This window comes from Dipodomys merriami, unplaced genomic scaffold, assembly GCF_024711535.1.
Source record: "Dipodomys merriami isolate MVZ:Mamm:240054 unplaced genomic scaffold, mDipMer1.0.p SCAF_84, whole genome shotgun sequence".
NCBI classification, from domain to species: domain Eukaryota; kingdom Metazoa; phylum Chordata; class Mammalia; order Rodentia; family Heteromyidae; genus Dipodomys; species Dipodomys merriami.
In genome coordinates, this window is record NW_027206446.1 from 1,745,424 (window position 1) to 1,766,238 (window position 20,815).

Sequence of the window (20,815 nt, forward strand, 5' to 3'; positions counted from 1 at the left end):
TGTTGAGTTATTGATGGGTTTTTTTTGGGGGGGGGTGTAATTTTTTGTGAGTCCAAAGGAGGATAGGCCTAGGATTGATTAACCAAAGCTCAGCAGCCACACGCCTATGATCATATAAAGTAATATCTTAGGAAGTGAACTCCTAGGAAAGGAAACAAGAGATTTGCTTTTGTTGCTGTTTTTTTCTTTTCTTTTCGTTCTGTTTGTTCATTTCTGTGTCTTTGGGACACAGAAATGGGGGGACAGAGGGGGAAACTAAGGGAGCTGCAGTCCTCACTGGACACCAGGTGGAGAATGAACTCCATCACTCATGGGTGGGGATGGGAGGGAGGGAAGGAGGGACAGGGTCCAAAAAGAATTGTATTTTCATGACGATTATAACCCCTCTGTAATAACCTTTACAATAACAATAATGTATGCATTTTTGGAAAGCATCATTCAAAAATTGTTGCTTTTTGCAAGGTACCTGTGGCTCCCGCCTGTCATCCCAGCTACTCAGGAGGCTGAGATCTGAGGATCACGGTTCAAAGCCAGCTTGGGCAGGAAAGTCCCTGAGACTCTGATCTCCCATGAACCACCAGAAAACCAGACGTGGCGCTGTGGCTCACGTGGTAGAGCGCGCCAGCCTTGAGTGAAAGAGCTCAGGGACAGCGCCCAGGTCCTTGTGTTCAAGTCCAGGGACACACACACACACACACACACACACACACACACACACACACACACACACGGAAGTATTGTTGCTTTGTTCCTCCTGTTCGTTTGTTTTCTTCTGCGAACCACATTGTACCTGCAGTTGACTTACCTGGACAGGCATTGCCCACAAATTAGGACACAGAAAGAGAAACCACATGAGTTGGTTGGTCTCTATGGCAACCAGGTTGTTGACCTGGCCCAAGGTCATTTCACCCATGGACAAGTTCGAAGTAGAGAGCCTCAGGATTTTATTATAGATCATGGCCTACAAAGAAAACACCACAAGGGACATAAGCCCCCTGACCTCAAATCCACATCGTCATTATTTACCTTCATTGTAAACAAACAAACAACAACGAAAACAGAATCAGCCAGGCTCCAGTGGCTCCCGCCTGTCACCCCAGCTACTCAGGAGGCTGAGATCTGAGGATCAAGGTTTGAAGCCCAGCCCAAGCAGGAAAATCCAAGAGACTCTCATCTCCAACGACCCAGCTAAAAGCTGCAAGTGGAGTTGTGGGTCGGGTGGTAGAACGCCAGCCTTGAATGGTAAACAAAAAGCCAAGGAAGTGTGAAAGGCTCTGAGTTCAAGCCCCGGGTCTGGCATTTTTTAAGACATGTAGTTTAATAAAATGAAGAATGGGATTGGGGTGCACTAAGGTTGTCTTCTTAAAGCAGCCTCTATTTCTATTAGTATACTCCTTTGTCCTCAATAACATACCAACTTATTTTTTCTAGCAGTATAAGCAAAATCTACATTCAGTTTCAAACAGAAGCTCAAGTTCTCTACATATTTTGAATTGTGTGTGTGTGTGTGTGTGTGTGTGTGTGTGTGTGTGTGTGTGTGTGTTGGTCCTGGGGCTTGAACTCAGGGCCTACGTGCTGTCTCTGATCTCTTGTGCTCAAGGCTGGTGCTCTACCACTTGAGCCACAGCTCCACTTCTGGCTTTTTGCTGGTTCATTGGCAATAGGAGTCTCACAGACTTTCCTGCCCAGGCTGGTTTGGCCAGATCTCAGCCACCTGGGTAACTGGGGTGATAGGCATGAGCCATGGGCACCCAGCTTTAATTCGTCTTTGAAAGTCAGTTTGAATTCAATGAGTTTAGTACTTAGCTCTGCTTCTTTCATGAAGCAGATCCTAGAAATGTTGTTATGATAAGAAAGGGAAAATACATTTAAAAGAAAGAAGAGCTAGGCTAGCTGGGTGCTGGTGGCTCCCGCCTGTCATCCCAGCTACTCAGGAGGCTGAGATCTGAGGATCGAGGTTCAAAGCCAGCCTGGGCAGGAAAGGCCATGGAACTCTTATTCCAATAAACAACCAGAAAACCAGAAGTGGCGCTGTGGCTCAAGTGGTAGAGCACCAGCCTTGAGCTGAAGGGCTCAGGGACAGCACCCAGGCCCAGAGTTCAAGTCCCAGGACTGCCAAAATAATAATAATAATAATAATTTTGAAAGCCTGAGCTAGGGTCCAGTGGCTCCCACATCTGCCGTCTTAGCTACTCAGGAGGCTCAGATCCAGAGGATCACAGTTCAAAGCCAGCCCAGGAAGATGGTGTGGTTTCAAAAAGCCAGGCTGGAGGCATGGTTGAAATGGTAGAGTACCAGCCGTGAGCCAGAAAGTGGATCATGAGCACCAAGTCTCAAGTTCAAGTCCCAGTAACAGCATCGTCAAGAAACAAAGACCCTTCAGGGCTTGGCTTGTACTTACCAGCAGGGCGCCCCGGAGGTTGATGCCTGTTTGTATGGTCACATAGTAGGATGCTTGCAAAAATGTCCTTTGCAGAATTAAGGCCAGGAAAAGCAGAACAGCTAAAACATAAGCGTTCTCAAGAAATTCCTTGGAGGAGAGGGTTTTTGAAATCTTGTGGCAAAGGAGGAGAAAGAAAAAGGAAAACAAATTAAAACGGATCTTCTCACCTACCAGGAACATAGTTTGCTCTTATAAAACAGCACCGGTGGCTCCCGCCTGTCATCCCAGCTACTCAGGAGGCTGAGACCTGAGGATCGGGGTTCAAAGCCAGCCCCGGGCAAGAAAGTCTCTAACACTCTTTTCTCCCGTGAACCACCAGAAAAGCCAGAAGTGGAGCTGTGGCTCAAAAGGTAGAGCACCAGCCTGGAGTGAAAAAGTTCGGAGACAGTGCCTAGGCCCTGAGTTCAAGCCCCGGCACCGGCACACACTCAAAAACACAAACAAATACATAAACAAACCTACTCTTACAAAATAGGTGAAAACAATTTTAACCAGTTGACACTTCTAAGTATAAAACACTTCCTAGGAAAAGCGGTTTTAGAAGAAATACGACTGACCGGCCTTGAACCTTGATCTTCTAGATTTAAGATTGTGCAAACATGAACCTGGAAATGGTCATTTTTTTAAAAAAATTAACCCATATTTATGAGTAATTCCAACAGACTGACAGTTACAGAAAATTGAGTAATTTGTAAGAACAAAACCAGTCATCTGGGGCTGGGCAGGTGGCTCAGTGGTAGAGCGCTTGCCTTGCATGCCTGAGGCCCTGGGTTCGATTCCTCAGCACCACATAAGCAAAAAGAAAAAAGCCGGAAGTGGCGCTGTGGCTCAAGTGGTAGAGTGCTAGCCTTGAGCTGAAGAGCTGAGGGACAGTGGCCAGGCCCAGAGTTCAGGCCCCACAACCGGACCCAAAAAAAAAAAAACAAACCAGTTATTTTCCTCATGGAGAAAATCAAGTTTTTATATTTACCAACTTATCTGGCCAGACAATTTATTTTATTTCTTTCTCAAATTCAGCGCCCACTAATATTTAATCAGCATCTATCATGTGACAGGAACTGTATACATGTATTTCACCTTGATCTTTTTTTTTTGGTCAGTCCTGGGGCTTGAACTCAGGGCCTGGGCGCTGTCCCTGAGCTCTTTCATTCAAGGCTGGTGCTCTACCACGTGAACCACAGTTCCACTTCCGGTTTTCTGGTGGTTCACTGGGAGATCAGAGTCTCAAGGACTTTCCTGCCCAGGCTGGCTTTGAACCGCAGTCTTCCAGATCTCAACCTCCTAAGTAGCTGGGATGACAGGCGTGAGCCACCAGTGCCCGGCTGATCATTCTGGGGTTTAAACTCAAGACTTCATACTTCTGAAGCAGGTATTCCTTGAGCCACATGCCCAGTCCTGTTTTTCTGCTTCAGTTCTTTGTCAGATGGGGTCTTGTATGTCTATATGGGACTTGGACTGTAATCCTCCTATTTATACATTCTGTGTTTGTGGGATTGCAATCAGGAGCCACCACACCCAACATGGTTGTTGAGATGGGGCAGGGATCTTGCTAACTTTTTTTTGGGCCTGGGCCAGCATCAAATCGTAGATAGAGTTGTTGTCTTATTTTGAAATCACCAGCAAAAAGCAGAGCTGGAGGTCTGTGTGAGCGGTAGAGCACCAGGCCTGAGCACGCAAACCGAATCCCACGAGGTCTGGGGTGCGAGACCCCCCATAAGAACAACAACAACAAAAATGGCAGACCGCGATTGCCACACGATCTGCTTCTTTTAGGCAGCCTGGTACACTTACGCCGGTGGTGTTGACTGTCCTGTTCTGTGTGTCGTTCACGCGCTGGACTATGCCGGAAATACAGAGAGGACCCGCGAAGCCCAGAAGGTCGGCCAGGTAGCGAAACGTGCTGCTCAGAAGAATGGGCCGGCCGAAAGCTCTGTACATCGCCAGCCAGATAGACGGGGTCCGATTCGGATGATCTGCTACTTTTTTCTGAAAAACCAAACCAAAAACGAGGTAGGGTCCTGTCCAACTTCCAACCAGGAGCTCACGCCTGCCATCCCAGCTACTCAGGAAGCTGAGATCTGAGGATCGAGGTTCGAGGCCAGCCCGGGCAGGAAAGTCCATGAGACTCTGATCTCCAATGAACCACCATAAAACCGGACGTGGAGCTGTGGCTCAAGTGGTAGAGCACTAGCCTTGAGTGAAAGAGCTCAGGGACAGTGCCCAGGCCCTGAGTTCAAGTCCCAGGACACACACACACACACACACACACACACACATACACACACGAGTCAGAGTATTAACTACCAAAAAGCCATAAGTGAAGGTGTGGCTCAAATGGTAAGAGCATCTGCCTTGAGTTAAAAAGCAAAGCAAGCGGGTGAGGCTCTGAGTTCGAGCCCCAGTACCAGCACCAAAGAAATCAAATAAAAATGCTTCTAAGACTCAGCACAGCCCGGGTTGGAACCGATGAACTAGCTTCACGGATTTCACGGGGCTGCAAGGTGCCAGATAGTAAATTCCCCCTTCAAAGGCAGCGGTTTTACTCTTTTCTAGAATCTATCCAATGCCACAGCATTAGCTCACTGGACGGAAGCAAGCAGTACGGAGTACATCTTCTCCATCTCCACCATAAATCATGACTTTGGCAGGGACGCAGAGAAGTTATTATGTAACGCTTTTCTCCAGAGACCCTGAAGAGTTGACATGGGTTCATTTCTGGTTTGCTGGCATTTCAGAGCACTGATTTTTTTCTTTTTTGGATGCACAAGGTCATTTTTGTCATTTACTATAAATGCTTTGTAGAGCTTGCTTTAGAACAGCCAATAACAATAACAATAACAATAATAATAATAACTAACCTTCACTAGATCCATTGCTTTCCTCTTCAAAGACCCTGTGCTCTCAGTGGATGGTTACAATGATGAAGCATTTTGAGACACAATTGGAAATGACTAGTGGTATTGAAGATTCTTAAAGCAATAAAGACACCATAAAGTTCCAGAAGGAACCAATAGGTTGTTTTGTTCTTATTTTTGTTTTTGAAGTAAGTGTCTGGCAGTCTTTGCCCAGATCCTCCCGTCTTTGTCTCCAAAGATAAGGGATTAAAAGAATGAGCCACAGGGCAGGGCTCGGAATAAACCAGCTTTAGAAACATGGAGGAAGACACACAAAATAAATAAATAGCACCTTACTGAATTAGGTTTCCCAGCTTTACACTACAGAATTAATCTTAGCTGACCGTTGGAGGATTGATTCACAGTGTTTGGTAGTGAATATGAACTTTTTTTTTTTTTTGGTCAGGCGTGGGACTTGAACTCAGGGCCTGGGCGCCATCCCTCAGCTCTTCAGCTCTACCCCTTGAGCCACAGCACCACTTCTGGTTTTCTGGTGGCTCATTGGAGATCAGAGTCTCACGGACTTTCCTGCCCGGGCTGGCCTTGAACCATGATCCTCAGACCTCAGCCTCCTGAGTAGCTGGGATGACAGGCGGGAGCCACAGCGCCCGACTCAGCCCAACTCTTTAACACTGTGGTCACAAGGCTAAAAAGTACCTTCTGCTCTTCATAGGCATCTTTCAAGCAGACGTAATTGGTGACCGCCCTCATGGCTATGGGCAGTTTCCCGATGGCCTTCAGATCGATGGGCTTCTTGTGAGCGGAGATGATGAGCGTGTTCATCCACCAGTACGTGGCTTTGGAGAGCAAATTCACGAAGGGCTGCAGGAATCTCACACCCAGGTCCTGCAGGTCTTCGGGTGGCTTCACCTTCTGGGGATTCGTAAAGAAGACGTACTTCTGTGGCAGAGAGGAGTCCCACAGAGTCATCGTTACCCGAGAGCGTCTCCATTTGGAAAGTCACATTTCACTTTTGGTCAGTCCTGGGGCTTGAACTCAGGGCCTGGGCGCTGTCCCTGAGCTCTTTCACTCAAGGCTGGCGCTCTACCACTTGAGCCACAGCGCCACTCCTGCCTTTCTGGTGGTTCATGGGAGATCAGAGTCTCACGGACTTTCCTACTCAGACTGGCCTCGAACCTCGATCCTCAGATCTCAGCCTCCTGAGTAGCTGAGATGACAGGCGGGAGCCAGGGGCACCTGACTGGAAATCTCTAAGGTCTTAAAGCTGGACGCTGGGTGGTAAGTCAACCTCATATTTGCCCACACCCTCGCGCGCGTGTGCGTGCTATTGAGTCTGGGTTGTTTCGGGCTGACTGTCGTGTTTGTTGGAGGCCCGGAAGAGCCCGGAAAAGCATGCAATACTCACTCGGACCCGGATGACGTTGATCTCCACGGCCATCAGCAGCCCGTTCAGGATCACCATGATGCCCGTGATGCAGAAGCGAAGATCAGACACGCCCCACCCCGACTGCCAGTACTTGACCAATTTTATTGTTTTGGTAATAAAGGCCATCACCCAATACAGGAACAAGGCTGAAAAAGAGAGCGCGGGGGAAGTAGTTTTTGAGGGTTTGTTGTTTGTTTGTTTGTTTTGTCAGTCCTGGGTCTTGAACTCTGGGCCTGGGCGCTGTCCCTGAGCTCTTTCACTCAAGGCTGGCGCTCTACCACTTGAGCCACAGCACCACTTCTGATTTTCTGGTGGTTCATGGGAGATCAGAGTCTCACGGACTTTCCTGCCCAGGCTGGCTTTGAACCGCGATCCTCAGATCTCAGCCTCCTGAGGAGCTGGGATGACAGGCGGGAGCCACCGGCGCCCAGCTGTTTTTAAAAAGAAAAAGAAATCTCTCCTTGAAATTTAAATTTTTTCCCACTAATATCTAAATACCATAGGAAGTGGCGCTGTAGCTCAAGTGGTAGAGCGCTCACCTTGAGCTGAAGAGCTGAGGGACAGCACCCAGGCCCAGAGTTCAAGCCCCACGGCCGACCAAAAAAAAAAAAACAAAACAAAAAAAACAAATACCATAATAATGCTTTCAAGTTGCAAAGCAGCTGGGTCCAACTACTCAGGAGGCCGAGATCTGAGGATGGAGGTTCGAAGCCAGACAGGGCAGTAAATGTCTGTGAGACATTTAGCTCCACATCAAAAAAAAGCTGGAAGTGGCGCTGTGGCTCAAGTGGTAGAGCGCCAGCCTTGAGTGAAAGAGCTCAGGGACAGCGCCCAGGCCCAGAGTTCAAGCCTCAGGATTGACACAAGAAAAGGGAAGGGAAAAAAAAAAGGAAGAAAGAAATAGCAAAAGCTAGTATTCTACTTGCAAGGAACACCAAGGGGCCAATTGGCAATGTTCTACAGGTGAATATTCCTTTTTCTTAACACCCTTTTTCTGCACTGTATATTTTTCTGCACTGTATATTTCTGTCTTTTTCTGCACTGTATATTTTGGATTTGGGGGACGGAAGAGTTGGTACCAGTCTTGGGCTCAAACTCGGGGCCTAGGCACCAAGATTCAGTCATTTCCAGTAAGCAAAAGAAAACAAAAAGAAAAGGAAGATCTGCATTACATAGGGACCTCAGTTAACTTTAACTTTTGTTGTTGTCGGTCATGGGGCTTGAACTCTGGGCCTGGGCACTGTCCCTCAGCTCTTCAGCTCATGGCTAGCGCTCTACCACTTGAGCCACAGCGCCACTTCTGGCTTTTTCTGCTTATGTGGTGCTGAGGAATTGAACCCAGGGCCTCATGCATGCAAGGCAAGCGCTCAACCACTGAGCCACCTGCCCAGCCAAGGTGAGCAACAAGACAGGGCTAGATGAGCACGCTAGAGGTATGTGTGCTTAGCTAGAAGCCTTAACAAGCTGGCGTTAATGATGAGTCCATTTCCAAGATGACCGGTTGCACCGTCCATATGCGAAATCAACTGCGTTTCATGCAATGTCCCAAACAACTGGCAAGTCCGATGGGAAGGACAATGCCATTCCCAACAGCAGCAGGGAAGACCCAAGTGATCATAAAACGTCTGCAGGCCGAGCACTGATGCCCTTCCTTTACTCCCAGCGACCCGGACGCTGCCATCTGAAGATCTCAGTTTGAAAGCCAGCCAGGAGAGAGAAATCTGAGAGACGCTTTCCTCCCTTTGGCCAGCAGGAAGCCCGAAGTGGAGCTGTTGGCTCAAGTGGTAGAGCACCACCGGCTTGGAGGGGAAAAGCTGAGAGACTGAAGTCCTGAGTTCAAGTCCTGGCACCATCACACACACACACACACACACACACACACACACACACGAATAACCAGACATGTGACCTCTTCTATACAGAAAAAGGAAGTCCATCTATACATCCAGCTAAGAGAAATGAGTGAGCTGGGGCTAAATAGAGAGCAAGTTGGGTCTCGGGATCATTGAGGCTCACCTAGAAGGAGTTTAGGGAAGTTGGATGTTTCGATGTTGTGGTAATAGACTATCGACGTGGTTGTGGCCACAAACCCCATCACCGCCGGCATGAACAGGTGCAGATGCCTGGAGTCCCGCCGGCTATGGAGAACAAAGCACAGTCTGTTTGTGTTGGTTTCTTTTTGCCAGTCCTAGGACTTGAACTCAGGGCCTGGGCGCTGTCCCTGAGCTCTTCAGCTCAAGGCTGGCGCTCTACCACTTGAGCCACAGCACCACTTCTGGTTTTCTGGTGGTTCATGGGAGATCAGAGTCTCGGGGACTTTCCTGCCCGGGCTGGCTTTGAACTGTGATCCTCTGAATCTCAGCCTCCGGGGTGGCTGGCAGGGGAGGCGGGAGGCGCCGGTGCCCTGTGGGTTTCTCATTTTCTTTGCAACTGTATTTTATTTTATTCACGGAAAGTCACTTTTGTCAAAGAATCAACAAGCCCACGAGTAACTGGCAGAGAAGCTGAGCAGACACTTGTTGAAGAAGCGCAGACACCCAGGAAATAGTGTGGTCAGGAAATACTGACCACAAAGGAAATGCTAAGCCAAACTACGGAGGGAGGAGGGAGGAGGGAAGAGGAAGGAGGGAAGGAGGAAGAGAGGGAGATAAAAAGAGGGAGGAGAGGAAGGAGGGAGGAAAGGAAGAAGGAAGGAAGGAAGGAAGGATGGAAGGAAGGATGGAAGGATGGAAGGAAGGAGGGAGGGAAGGAAGGAAGGAAGGAGAATGGGAAGAAAGGAGGGAGGGAGGGAAAGAAGGAAGGGAGGGAATGAGGGAGGGAAGGGAGGGAGAGAGGGAAGAAAGGAGAGAGGGAGAGGCTGGGCAGGTGGCTCAGTGGTAGAGCGCTTGCCTTGCATGCCTGAGGCCCTGGGTTCGATTCCTCAGCACCACATAGGCAGAAAAAGCTAGAAGTGGTGCTGTGGCTCAAGTGGTAGAGCGCTCGCCTTCAGTGAAAAAGCTCAGCTAGATTGTGAGGTCCTGAGTTCAAATCCCAATACTGGCACAAAATAAAAAACAAATGTCTGTGCGCATACATGTGTCTGTGCGTAACATCTGTATGTAAATGCATGCGCATAATATGACGCATACACACATACATACATGTATATACACACACACATACATACACGTCAGCCATCTTGGTATTTACACCTAACGTTACAGATCAGGGCGCAAGAACGTGTGTAAAAGGACAGGACGTTCCCCAGGCTCAGAAGGAGCTGAGTCAGGAAGCAAAGACGTGGAAAGCACAGGTGAGAAATGCAGACATCACCCCAAACACAGACAGCACTCCAAACACACACCACCCCAAACCCAGACAGCACCCCAAACACAGACAGCACCCCAAACACAGACAGCACCCCAAACACACACCACCCCCAAACACAGACCACCCCAAACACAGACAGCACCCCCAAACCCAGACACCACCCCAAACACACACCACCCCCAAACACACACCACCCCCAAACCCAGACAGCACCCCAAACACACACCACCCCCAAACACAGAGACCACCCCCAAACACAGACACCACCCCAAACACATACCACCCCCAAACCCAGACAGCGCCCCAAACACAGACAGCACCCCAAACACACACACACCCCAAACACATACCACCCCCAAACCCAGACAGCGCCCCAAACACACACCACCCCAAACACACACACACCCCAAACACATACCACCCCCAAACCTAGACAGCACCCCAAACACACACCGCCCCCACAACACACCACCCCAAACCCAGACACCACCCCAAACACACACCACCCCAAACACACACCACCCCAAACACACACCACCCCCAAACACACACACACCCCAAACACACACCACCCCAAACCCAGACAGCACCCCAAACACACACACACCCCAAACACACACCACCCCAAACCCAGACAGCACCCCAAACACACACACACCCCAAACACACACCACCCCAAACCCAGACAGCACCCCAAACACACACCACCCCCAAACCCAGACAGCACCCCAAACACACACCACCCCTAAACACAGACACCACCCCAAACACAGACACCACCCCAAACACAGACAGCACCCCAAACACAGACAGCACCCCAAACACACACCACCCCCACAACACACCACCCCAAACCCAGACAGCACCCCAAACACACACCACCCCAAACCCAGACAGCACCCAAACACACACCACCCCAAACACACACCACCCCAAACACAGACACCACCCCCAAACCCAGACAGCACCCCAAACATGCACCACCCCCCACACCCCCTCCCGCGTCCTGCAGGACCTGTGAGCGCTGCTCTTGCCACCAGCCATGGCCCCAGTGCTACTGCTTCCAGCTGCTAGAGGCCTCAGTTTACCTCCCAGTGCCAGGAAAAACACTGTGATCCTGGATAACCCAGGAAAGGCCTGCTGACCCCCAACACCCCAGGAGCGGCCTGCTGACCCCGGACCCCCAGGACCGGCCCCGTGCCCCTGGACCCCCCAGGACTGGCCCTGTGCCCCCAGACCCCCCAGGACCGGCCCCATGCCCCCAGACCCCCCAGGACCGGCCCCGTGCCCCCCGGACCCCCCAGGACCGGCCCTGTGCCCCCGGACCCCCCAGGACCGCCGGCGGCCACTGAGCCCAGCACTCACGCGTCAGACACGACGCCCTCAGCCATCTCGCACACGTGCACGAAGAGCAGCGCGAAGGTGAGGATCCAGCGCAGGTTGTGGCCGGGGAAGTGCAGCCAGGTGTTGTGATGAATCTGCACCTTGGAACTCTGGCTGCCCCACCCTGAGAGGGGGGAGGGGAGGGGAGGGGGAGGGGAGGGGAGGGGGAGGGGAGGGGGAGGGGAGGGGGAGGGGAGGGGGAGGGGAGGGGGAGGGGAGGGGGAGGGGAGGGGGAGGGGGGAGGGAGGGGAGGGGGAGGGGAGGGGAGGGGGAGGGGAGGGGGAGGGGGAGGGGAGGGGGAGGGGAGGGGGAGGGGGAGGGGAAGGGAGGGGGAGGGAGGGGGAGGGGAGGGGGAGGGGAAGGGAGGGGGAGGGAGGGGGAGGGAGGGGGAGGGGAGGGGGAGGGGAGGGGGAGGGGAGGGGAGAGGGAGGGGAGAGGGAGGGGGGAGGGAGGGGGGAGGGAGGGGGAGGGGGGAAGGAGAGAAACATCAAAACTAGCTGAAACAAAAGCTTCCTGACAATCACGCGTGATTTAACTGACACCATCATTCCCCCTTCGAGATAAAAAGGATCGTCATTATAGACGTAATTGCATAACGTGACACCTACGCGCTACCAATTTATGTGCATTCTATTATCTGTGTATGTAATAACTAGGTATATAATAAGTAGTTATATAATATATATTTCTTTATTATTTTTGATGCCGGTCCTGGGTCTTGAACTCTGGGCCTGGGCGCTGTCCCTCAGCTCTTCAGCTCAAGGCGGGTGCCCTACCCCTTGAGCCACAGCGCCACTTCTGGCTTTTTCTGTGTCTGTGGTACTGAGGAATCGAACCCAGGGCTTCATGCATGCTAGGCGAGCACTCTACCACTGAGCCACCTGCCCAGTCCTAACGTGTATGTATACATACATATATGTGTGTGTGTGTATATATATATATATAATTTTTACTGTGATGATAAAGGTGATGGGCAGAGAGGTGACAGCTCCATCCGTCGGGTCATGAGCGCATTTCTCTGTGGACCCTGTCCCCCCTTCCCTCGCTCTCTCCCCCAGTGTTTCCCTCCCGTCCCCACTCACACGTGGTAGAGTTCATTCTCCACCTGGTGTCCAGTGAGGTCCACAGCTGCCTTGGTTTCCCCTCTGTCCCCCCATTTCTGTGTCCCCCTCACCCTCCCAGAGACAGAGAAACCCACCCATGGGCCAAAATAAAACAAAAATATCAAAAAAGAAGAAAACGATTGTTTCCATTTCCTGGCGCTGATTTCGATAGACATTTGTGCCTTTCTGTTCCTCTCCTAAGAGAATCCTCCTTCGGCCTCGCTGTGTGTGAAATATATAACGCATGTAAAAATGATGTTTCATATAAATATTTACACATATGGATTTATGATGACAGATACATCGGTAGATAATGAACATAAATATGTGTAAATATACATTTGTTATAACATATCCTATCCATGATATGTAAATATGTATGTTTGCGATATTTACGGTAACAAATTCTAACAACTATTCTTATTATAACACATCACTGCATGGTTTGGAGAAGTTTCTGGAACCTGAGTACTTCTAAAGTAACAGGGGAAATTCTAGCCCATTCTCACGATATTCAGAAGCAAACAAGGAACCAGTGGAGCACCCACCGGTGGCTCCCGCCTGTCATCCCAGCAACTCAGGAGGCTGAGATCTGAGGATCGCGGTTCAAAGCCAGCCCGGGCAGGAAAGTCCATCAGACTCTGATCTCCCATGAACCACCAGAAAACCAGACATGGTGCTGTGGCTCAAGGGGTAGAGCGCCCGCTTTGAGTGGAAAAGCCAAGAAAGAGGGGAGACGATGAGCTCAAGCCCTGGCACACACACGTGCAAGTGCACACAGTCATACACACGCAGGATAACCCTTTGACCTCAGTTTGGCAAAAACTCCAGCATTTATTTGTTGCACTATTCAGAAAAGCAAGGCTGAGTGTGCACATGTGTGTCACAGACACCAGCAGCTCTTACTGACAGCTTTCTGACTCACTCCACAACAGAAAAGTTGATCAGTGGAAATTTGATGTCTCCAGCCCTTTCTCTCTCTCTTTTTTTTTTGGGGGGGGGGAGGTCAGTTGTGGGGCTTGAACTCAGGACCCGGGCGCCGTCCCTGAGCTTTTTAACCCAAGGCTAGCACCCTCCCACTTGAGCCACAGCGCCACTTCTAGTTTTTTTTGAGTGGTGAATTGGAGATCAGAGTCTCACTGGGACTTTTCTGCCCAGGGCCCTGGGTTGTTGGGATGACAGGCGTGAGCCACCGCACCTGGATTTTAAAGAACGGAATTGGTTGGGGAATTCACAGAAACGGACGGTTGGGTAAAAACTGGACAGGTTTCCCCCTTAAAATGAGAATAATACCTCAATTATGGAGTGTTAGGAAATAACCCAGTTTGCTCTCCTTTTCTCCTTCTTTTTTGACTATAGGAGAGACTAACATATTTGAAGAATGTTCAAGAATGCATGCTTGTAGAAAGAATTTCCCCTATGGGGGGAAAAAACCATCCTAAAACATTCTTTGAAAAGAACATTGAATCATGCTCTGGTTGTTTCCAAATGTACTTTGGCATCGAAGGGATACTTAGCATAGTCTCCCAGAATTTCATAAACTCTTGGATGCGCGTACGGTCTTTCCTGGGGCATTATTATAATTTTCCTGACGCTATGGTGAGATTTCTATATAATCCCTCACTGGCTTAGGCAGCCTGAGCAGTTAGTAGTGTAAGTGATCGTTAGCAATCACAGCATGGTTTTTTTCTATAGCGTTTTAACAAGGTTCATTTCAGGTTCTTTCTACTTAAAGATCTTTTTTTTTTCACCAGCCTCTGTTCTTAGATTAAATAGAGATGCTTACAAGCTTAGCCTTCAACAAGTTGACTGGGAATCAAGAAACAAATTGTTCCTGTCATCCCAGCTACTCAGGAGGCTGAGATCTGAGGATCGTGGTTCAAAGCCAGCCTGGGCAGGAAAGTCCGTGGGACTCTCATCTCCCATGAACCACCAGAAAACCAGACGTGGAGCTGTGGCTCAAGTGGTAGAGCGCCAGCCTTGAGCAGAAAGAGCTCAGGAACAGCACCCAGGCCCTGAGTTCAAGCCCCAGGAGCAGCAAAAGTATGTATATATATGAAGTACATATCATGGGACTTGAACTCAGAGCCTGGGCGCTGTCCCTGAGCTCTTTCATGAGAGGTTGGTGCTCTACCACTTTGAACCACAGCACCACTTCTGGTTTTCTGATGGTTCACTGGAGATAAGATCTCACTTCCCACCCGGGCTGGCTTTGAACCTTGATCCTCTGATCTCGGCCTCCAGAGTAGCTGGGAGGCCAGGCGTGAGCCACCAGCCCCCAGCGACAGCTGTATTTTTGATCATCTTATAGATCGTAAGCAAAAGGATCTACTTTGTTTCTTTGGAGGAAATGACACCAAACTGCCCTAAATCATTGGATTCTTATTATCATTCTGCCAGTGGTTAAACCCTAGGGGAAACTATATTAACCAACTCATTTCCAGATACTTTTCGTGTATATTATTTTTACCTGAAACACCCTCACTCACATCTACTTTTTAACTTCAAGTCCCCAAACAGCTCTCTCCATGGTGGGGGGCTGGGGGGGGGGGTCTTGAACTCAGGGCCCAAGCGCTGTCCCTGAGCTTTTGTGGCTCCAGGCTGGCACTCTACCACTTGAACCACAGCTCCACTTCTGGTTTTCTGGTGGTTCATTGGAGATCAGAGTCTCATGGACTTTCCTGCCTGGGCTGGCTTTGAACCGTGATCCTCAGATCTCAGCCTCCTGAGTAGCTGGGATGACAGGCGGGAGCCACCAGCACCTGACTTGCTCTCTTTTCTTTCTGTTTCGCCCTGGCAGATTAACACCGGGGATAATCAATTTGGGGATTTATAAATGGGCCGGCAATGTGGTATTGTCATCCCTCCACCCCTCCAGCCATTTCTGCTTCTCTGGACAATTCAATTCAGCCTAGTACTCCACTTACACACACACACACACACACACACACACACACACACACACACCAGCTTCTTTTTTCCCTTCTCCTGGCACTAAGCAAGAGATCAACATAGGCTTCCGTTCTACCTCATAGACTGTCTCTTTTAACCCTTGCTTAATACATATATATATATACATATATATATATATATATATATATCCCATTTCTTCTTGTAAATACCTTTTTTATTGTTATGATAAAGGGGACATGCAGTCAGGTCAGAGTCCATTTCTTTTTGGACCATGTCCCCCCCCTCCCAGTTTTTCCTCCAATGTCTAAGCACACATATGACACACGTATGACACAGTATTACATGCCTGTGGCCTCTGGGCCCACCAGAACCCAAGCTTCATCAGAAAACACAAAATACATGTACTTTTCTCACCAGTGGACTCATTCGCGTTCACAGAAGAAGGGAAAACACCGCCATCTTCGTCGAAATCGCGGCCTTCAGGAAGACATAGAAATGCCGGGCGACCTAACACAAGACATCGCGGCACTCACCAATGAAGAGGATGGGGAAGGTGATGAAGAGCAGGAAGACATGCGGGACCAGATTGAGGGCATCCACAAAGCAAGGGTTCTGCAAGACGCCATCGTAGATGTTGTAGGAGGAAATGTTGTTGCCGCAAAAGGAGAAACTCATCTCTTCTTCTAGGCTTTTCTCTAAACAGCAGAGGAAGAGAGAGGAACAAGTGTTCCTTCACCCAACTGTGGCTTTAAACAGAGGGTCGTAGCCAGGCGCCGGTGAGTGCCTGCGATCCCAGCTCCTCAGGGGGCTGAGATCTGAGGTTCCTGGTTCAAAGCCAGCCTGGGCAGGAAAATCCATGAGACTCTTATCTCCAGTGAACCACTCAGAAAATGGGAAGTAGAGCTGTGGCTCACGTGGTAGAGCGCCAGCCTTGAGCTGAAGAGCTGAGGGGCAGCGCCCAGGCCCTGAGTTCAAGATTCACGACCGATAAAAAAAAAAAAAAAATCAATCACCATGGTGCCATATCAGATCAAATCATTTCTTGTGTTCATTCCTTGAGGGGAAAACAACAACAAAGACGAGTAAATAACTAGCTGGAGACGTCGCACAGAAAGAGCCCGTTGGTTGCAGAGGCCAGCAATACCCAGGGAATGGCATGGTTCCAGGTAGTTCTGGGTCTTTCTCTGAGGACAACTCACCGCACGGGACCTGGACGAATGGAGTCGAGTGACAGGTGACTGGAATGGCTCAAGAGTCAGAAATATTATGGAGTGACAGATGCTGCTGGTTTGGACTCAAAGGGGAGCCTGGGTGGCAAATGTGCTACTCCATGAGAGTAAAATCACGGGGGGCTCCAGAGAGCAATTCCTCCTGGTACTGATGAGGCTGAGAGCTGAGGATGGCGGTTCAAAGCCAGTCAGGGCAGAACAGGCCATGAGACTTTTTTTCTTGTTTCTTTTCTTTTTGGTGGTCGTGGGGCTTGAACTCAGGGCCTGGGCGCTGTCCCTCAGCTCTTCAGCTCAAGGCTGGTGCTCTACCACTTGAGCCACAGCGCCAGTTTCCTGGTGGTTTATTGGAGATCAGAGTCTCACAGGCTTTCCTGCCCAGGCTGGCTTTGAACCCTGATCCTCAGATCTCAGCCTCCTGAGCAGCTGGGATGACAGGTGGGAGCCACAGCAGGGGGTGGGGAGGGAACTGGTCCTCTAAGTGTTAAATTCCCACTTGTCATTGAGTAAAGTTAGGGAGGAGATGTTAGCTGACCTCTGACCTCTGACCTCCCTCTGTCCTCCCTTTCCTTTTCAGATAACTTGGGAGGAGGCCCAGCAGGGAGGAGGAAGAGGAACCCGGTGTGAAGGGAAAATGCGATTGGTTTCTTTTTGTCCCCACAAGCGTGAAAACCTTCTGAAAGGCATTCCAGCATTTGTGTCAGCACATCCAGAATCATATGCACGGGTACCCCTATTAGCTACGTGTAGTTAATATATACAGTATATACAGTATATATACAGTATATATACAGTATATACAGTATATACTGTACATACTCAGCACATCCAGAATCATATGCACGGGTACCCCTATTAGCTACGTATAGTTAATATATACAGTATATACAGCATATATACAGTACATACAGTATATACTGTACATATTCAGCACATCCAGAATCATACATATTATTAACTATTAATTATATATACAGCATATATACAGTATATACAGCATATATAGTATATACTGTACATACTCAGCACATCCAGAATCATATGCATTATTATTAAGTATTAACTATGTGTAGTTAATATATACAGTATATATACAGTATATATAGTATATGCTGTACATATTTACATATGCATATGTTATTTATACTGATACATATCAGCACCTATAGAGTCTGTCTCTCTATACACATATATGTATACACGTGGATAGTGTATACACCACTGACCCTGACGGTGTATAGACTATTTACACACCAAACACACATCTATAACGTGTATTAGCTAAAGGATAGAATACACCCGGGGGGATCCCGATGGTGTCAGTCCTTTGAGCCACAAACTCACAGTCTAACACACTTCTGACCCCCTGCCCGCTCTGCCTCTTCCCCGGGGGGGGGGGTCTCTGAAGTCTAAGCACACAGACACACGTGCACACACAGACACATGTGCACACACACACACACAGCCACTGCCTTCTGATCCCCTGCCCGCTCTGAATCTGCCCCAGGGTCTCTGAAGTCTAAGTGCAAGCACACGCACACACGTGCACACACAGACACACACACACGTGCACACACGGCCGATGACTTCCGACCCCCTGCCCACTCTGAACCTAAGCCTTGACTGTTCCCGGGTCTCTGAAGTCTAAGCATGCACACACATGCACACGCACACACATGCACACACACATGCACACACACACACAGCCGATGACCCTGACCCCCTGGCCCCTCTGAATCTTCCCCGGGTCTCTGAAGTCTAAGCGCAGGCACATGCACACACGCACATGCACACACGCACATGGACACACGCACATGCACACACGCACATGCATGCACACACAGCCAATGACCCTGACCCCCTGGCCCCTCTGAATCTTCCCCGGGTCTCTCCAGTCTATGCACAGGCACATGCACACACGCATGCACACGCACGCACACACATGCACACACGCACATGCAGCCAATGACCCTGACCCCCTGGCCCCTCTGAATCTTCCCCGGGTCTCTCCAGTCTACGCGCAGGCACACGCACGCACACGCACACACACGCACACGCCCGTGACCCTGAGCCCCGCCCGCTCAGGGTCCCGGGCCCCCCAGGAGTGAGGGAATGGTGGTGAGCGCAGAGGCCTACCTGGCCCTCCCCGGGGCTGCGCGTGGCTTTCGGGGTGTCGAGATCACAGGACCCCTAAAAACATAATAAAAGAAGAAAGCGGCAGCCGGGAGCCCGCGGCAGAAAGGTCTAGAAGGCGGGAGGGGCTCCCCGCACCCCCTCTGCTTCCTTCCTTGTCCTCCCCCCCACCCCAGAAAAAGTTCTGGGCGCAGTCAGCCCCGCGCTGCGCGGGCTGCGTCCCGGCTCCCCGGCTCCCCGGCTCCCCGGCTCCCCGGCTCCCCGGCTCCCCGGCTCCCCGGCTCCCCGGCTCCCCGGCTCCCCGGCTCCCCGGCTCCCCGGCTCCCCGGCTCCCCGGCTCCCCGGCTCCCCGGCTCCCGGCTCCCCCGGCTCCCCCCGGCCCCAGGCGGGTTGTTTTCCCGGCAGCGGCGCCGGCGGAGTGAGGGGGGGGGCGGGGGAAACACAGCTGCCGCCTCCTATCAGGTTTCCCGACGACACAAAACGCGCGCCACCCGCGGTCCCCGTGGGGCCTGCGCCGACGCCTCCGACCCCGACACCCCCGTGAGTGCCAAGGCCGGGCAAGGGGGCCAGGTGCCCCGCGTGCCCCGCGCGACCCTGGCCCTTGCCTCCTCCACCCCGCCAGCCCACGCGCTGACCAGAGAGCCAGGGGGGCCCCAGATGGGCGCTCAGTCTGTCCACCGCTGTTTTACCATCACACATTATTCTCTCATCCTCTATAGATGTTATCTGTTATTTTATCTATTGTTATAGATGTTATCTATTATTATTTATTTTATTATTATATTATCGTATTATTATTTTTTATTATTGTATTATTATTATATTATCGTGTTATCTATTATTTTATTATTATATTATTATGTTATCTATTATTTTAATATAGTATTATATTATCATGTTATCTATTATTTTATTATTATATTATCATGTTATCTATTATTTTAATATATTATTATATTATCATGTTATCTATTCTTGTATTATATTATTATATTATCACATTATCTATTATTTTATTATTTATTTTTTATTATTATATTGTCATGTTATTTATTATTTTACATTTCGTTACATGCTTATTAGTCCATGTGCTTTTATACACATCCGTGCTATTGCATGTCACTTTGTTATTATAAATGATCATGTTATTACTGTGCACTCTGCATGCACATTAGTCATCGATGCACTTTTATTATGTGTTCTGTTGCTATGTTTTATACACATTATTTATTATACACATTATGTAGATATTATTTTGTTATTATATATTCTATTCTGGTTTTTTCCTTTTTCTTTCTTTTTTCCTTGGCCAGTCCCAGGGCTTGAACTCTGAGCCTGGGCGCTGTCCCTGAGCTGCTTTTGCTCAAGGCTGGTGCCCTACCACTTGAGTCACAGCACCACTTCTGGCTTTTTCTGTGTATGGGATACAGAGGAATTGAACCCAGGGCTTCATGCACGCTAGGCGAGCACTGTACCACTGAGCCACCTGCCCAGCCCTCCATATTCTTTTATACACACTATTTATATATATTATAGATTAGTTATTATATATTACTGCAACATATATTGCTGTATATTCTTTGCACACTTTATATATCATTTTGTTATTATATATTATTTTGTGCTATATATTCTTTTATACACATGATTTATCTATTACATGTTATTTTCTTATACATTACTTTATTGCTCTATATTCTTTTAAACACATTATTTATATATTGTTTTGTTATATTCTTTTATTGCCATGTATTATTTTATATGCATTATTTATATGTTATATATTATTGGGCTATCATATATTTTTATTTCTGTCACTGCACATTGTATACGTGTTACTTAGATATGGTTTTATATGGCTACATGTGATTATATATTATTTTCTTTCTCCAGGACAGGATGCAAGGCGTGAAGGCCAGACCCCGGCTCTTTCACATGCAGCTTTTCTGCAGGCCCGGTCTCAGTGCCTTAAGAAAAATCACTATGCTCTGGCACCGTCCTGATCAGATTCAACATTAACTCAA

General features: G+C 49.2%; 1 protein-coding gene across 15 annotated transcripts in view; it reads right to left on the reverse strand.

Moving 5' to 3' along the window:
* Positions 1 to 18,919, reverse strand: part of Abcc9 (ATP binding cassette subfamily C member 9) — a 70,497-nt gene extending 51,578 nt beyond the window's left edge. For 11 of the 15 annotated variants that reach the window (XR_011369723.1, XM_070011632.1, XM_070011631.1 and 8 more), the window contains exons 1-9: positions 18,795 to 18,919; positions 15,966 to 16,127; positions 11,399 to 11,540; positions 8,741 to 8,862; positions 6,704 to 6,870; positions 5,995 to 6,237; positions 4,235 to 4,429; positions 2,402 to 2,554; positions 806 to 961 (exon numbers count right to left, since the gene is read on the reverse strand). Coding sequence is in view for 14 of the 15 variants with exons in the window: in XM_070011632.1 (XP_069867733.1) it covers positions 806 to 961; positions 2,402 to 2,554; positions 4,235 to 4,429; positions 5,995 to 6,237; positions 6,704 to 6,870; positions 8,741 to 8,862; positions 11,399 to 11,540; positions 15,966 to 16,107 (1,320 nt within the window). In the remaining variant the exon portion in view is untranslated. The remainder of the gene's footprint in view (positions 1 to 805; positions 962 to 2,401; positions 2,555 to 4,234; positions 4,430 to 5,994; positions 6,238 to 6,703; positions 6,871 to 8,740; positions 8,863 to 11,398; positions 11,541 to 15,965; positions 16,128 to 18,794) is intronic. The other 4 variants (XM_070011635.1, XM_070011626.1, XM_070011637.1 and 1 more) reach the window with 1 other exon arrangement.
* Between the last annotated feature and the right edge of the window lie 1,896 nt (positions 18,920 to 20,815).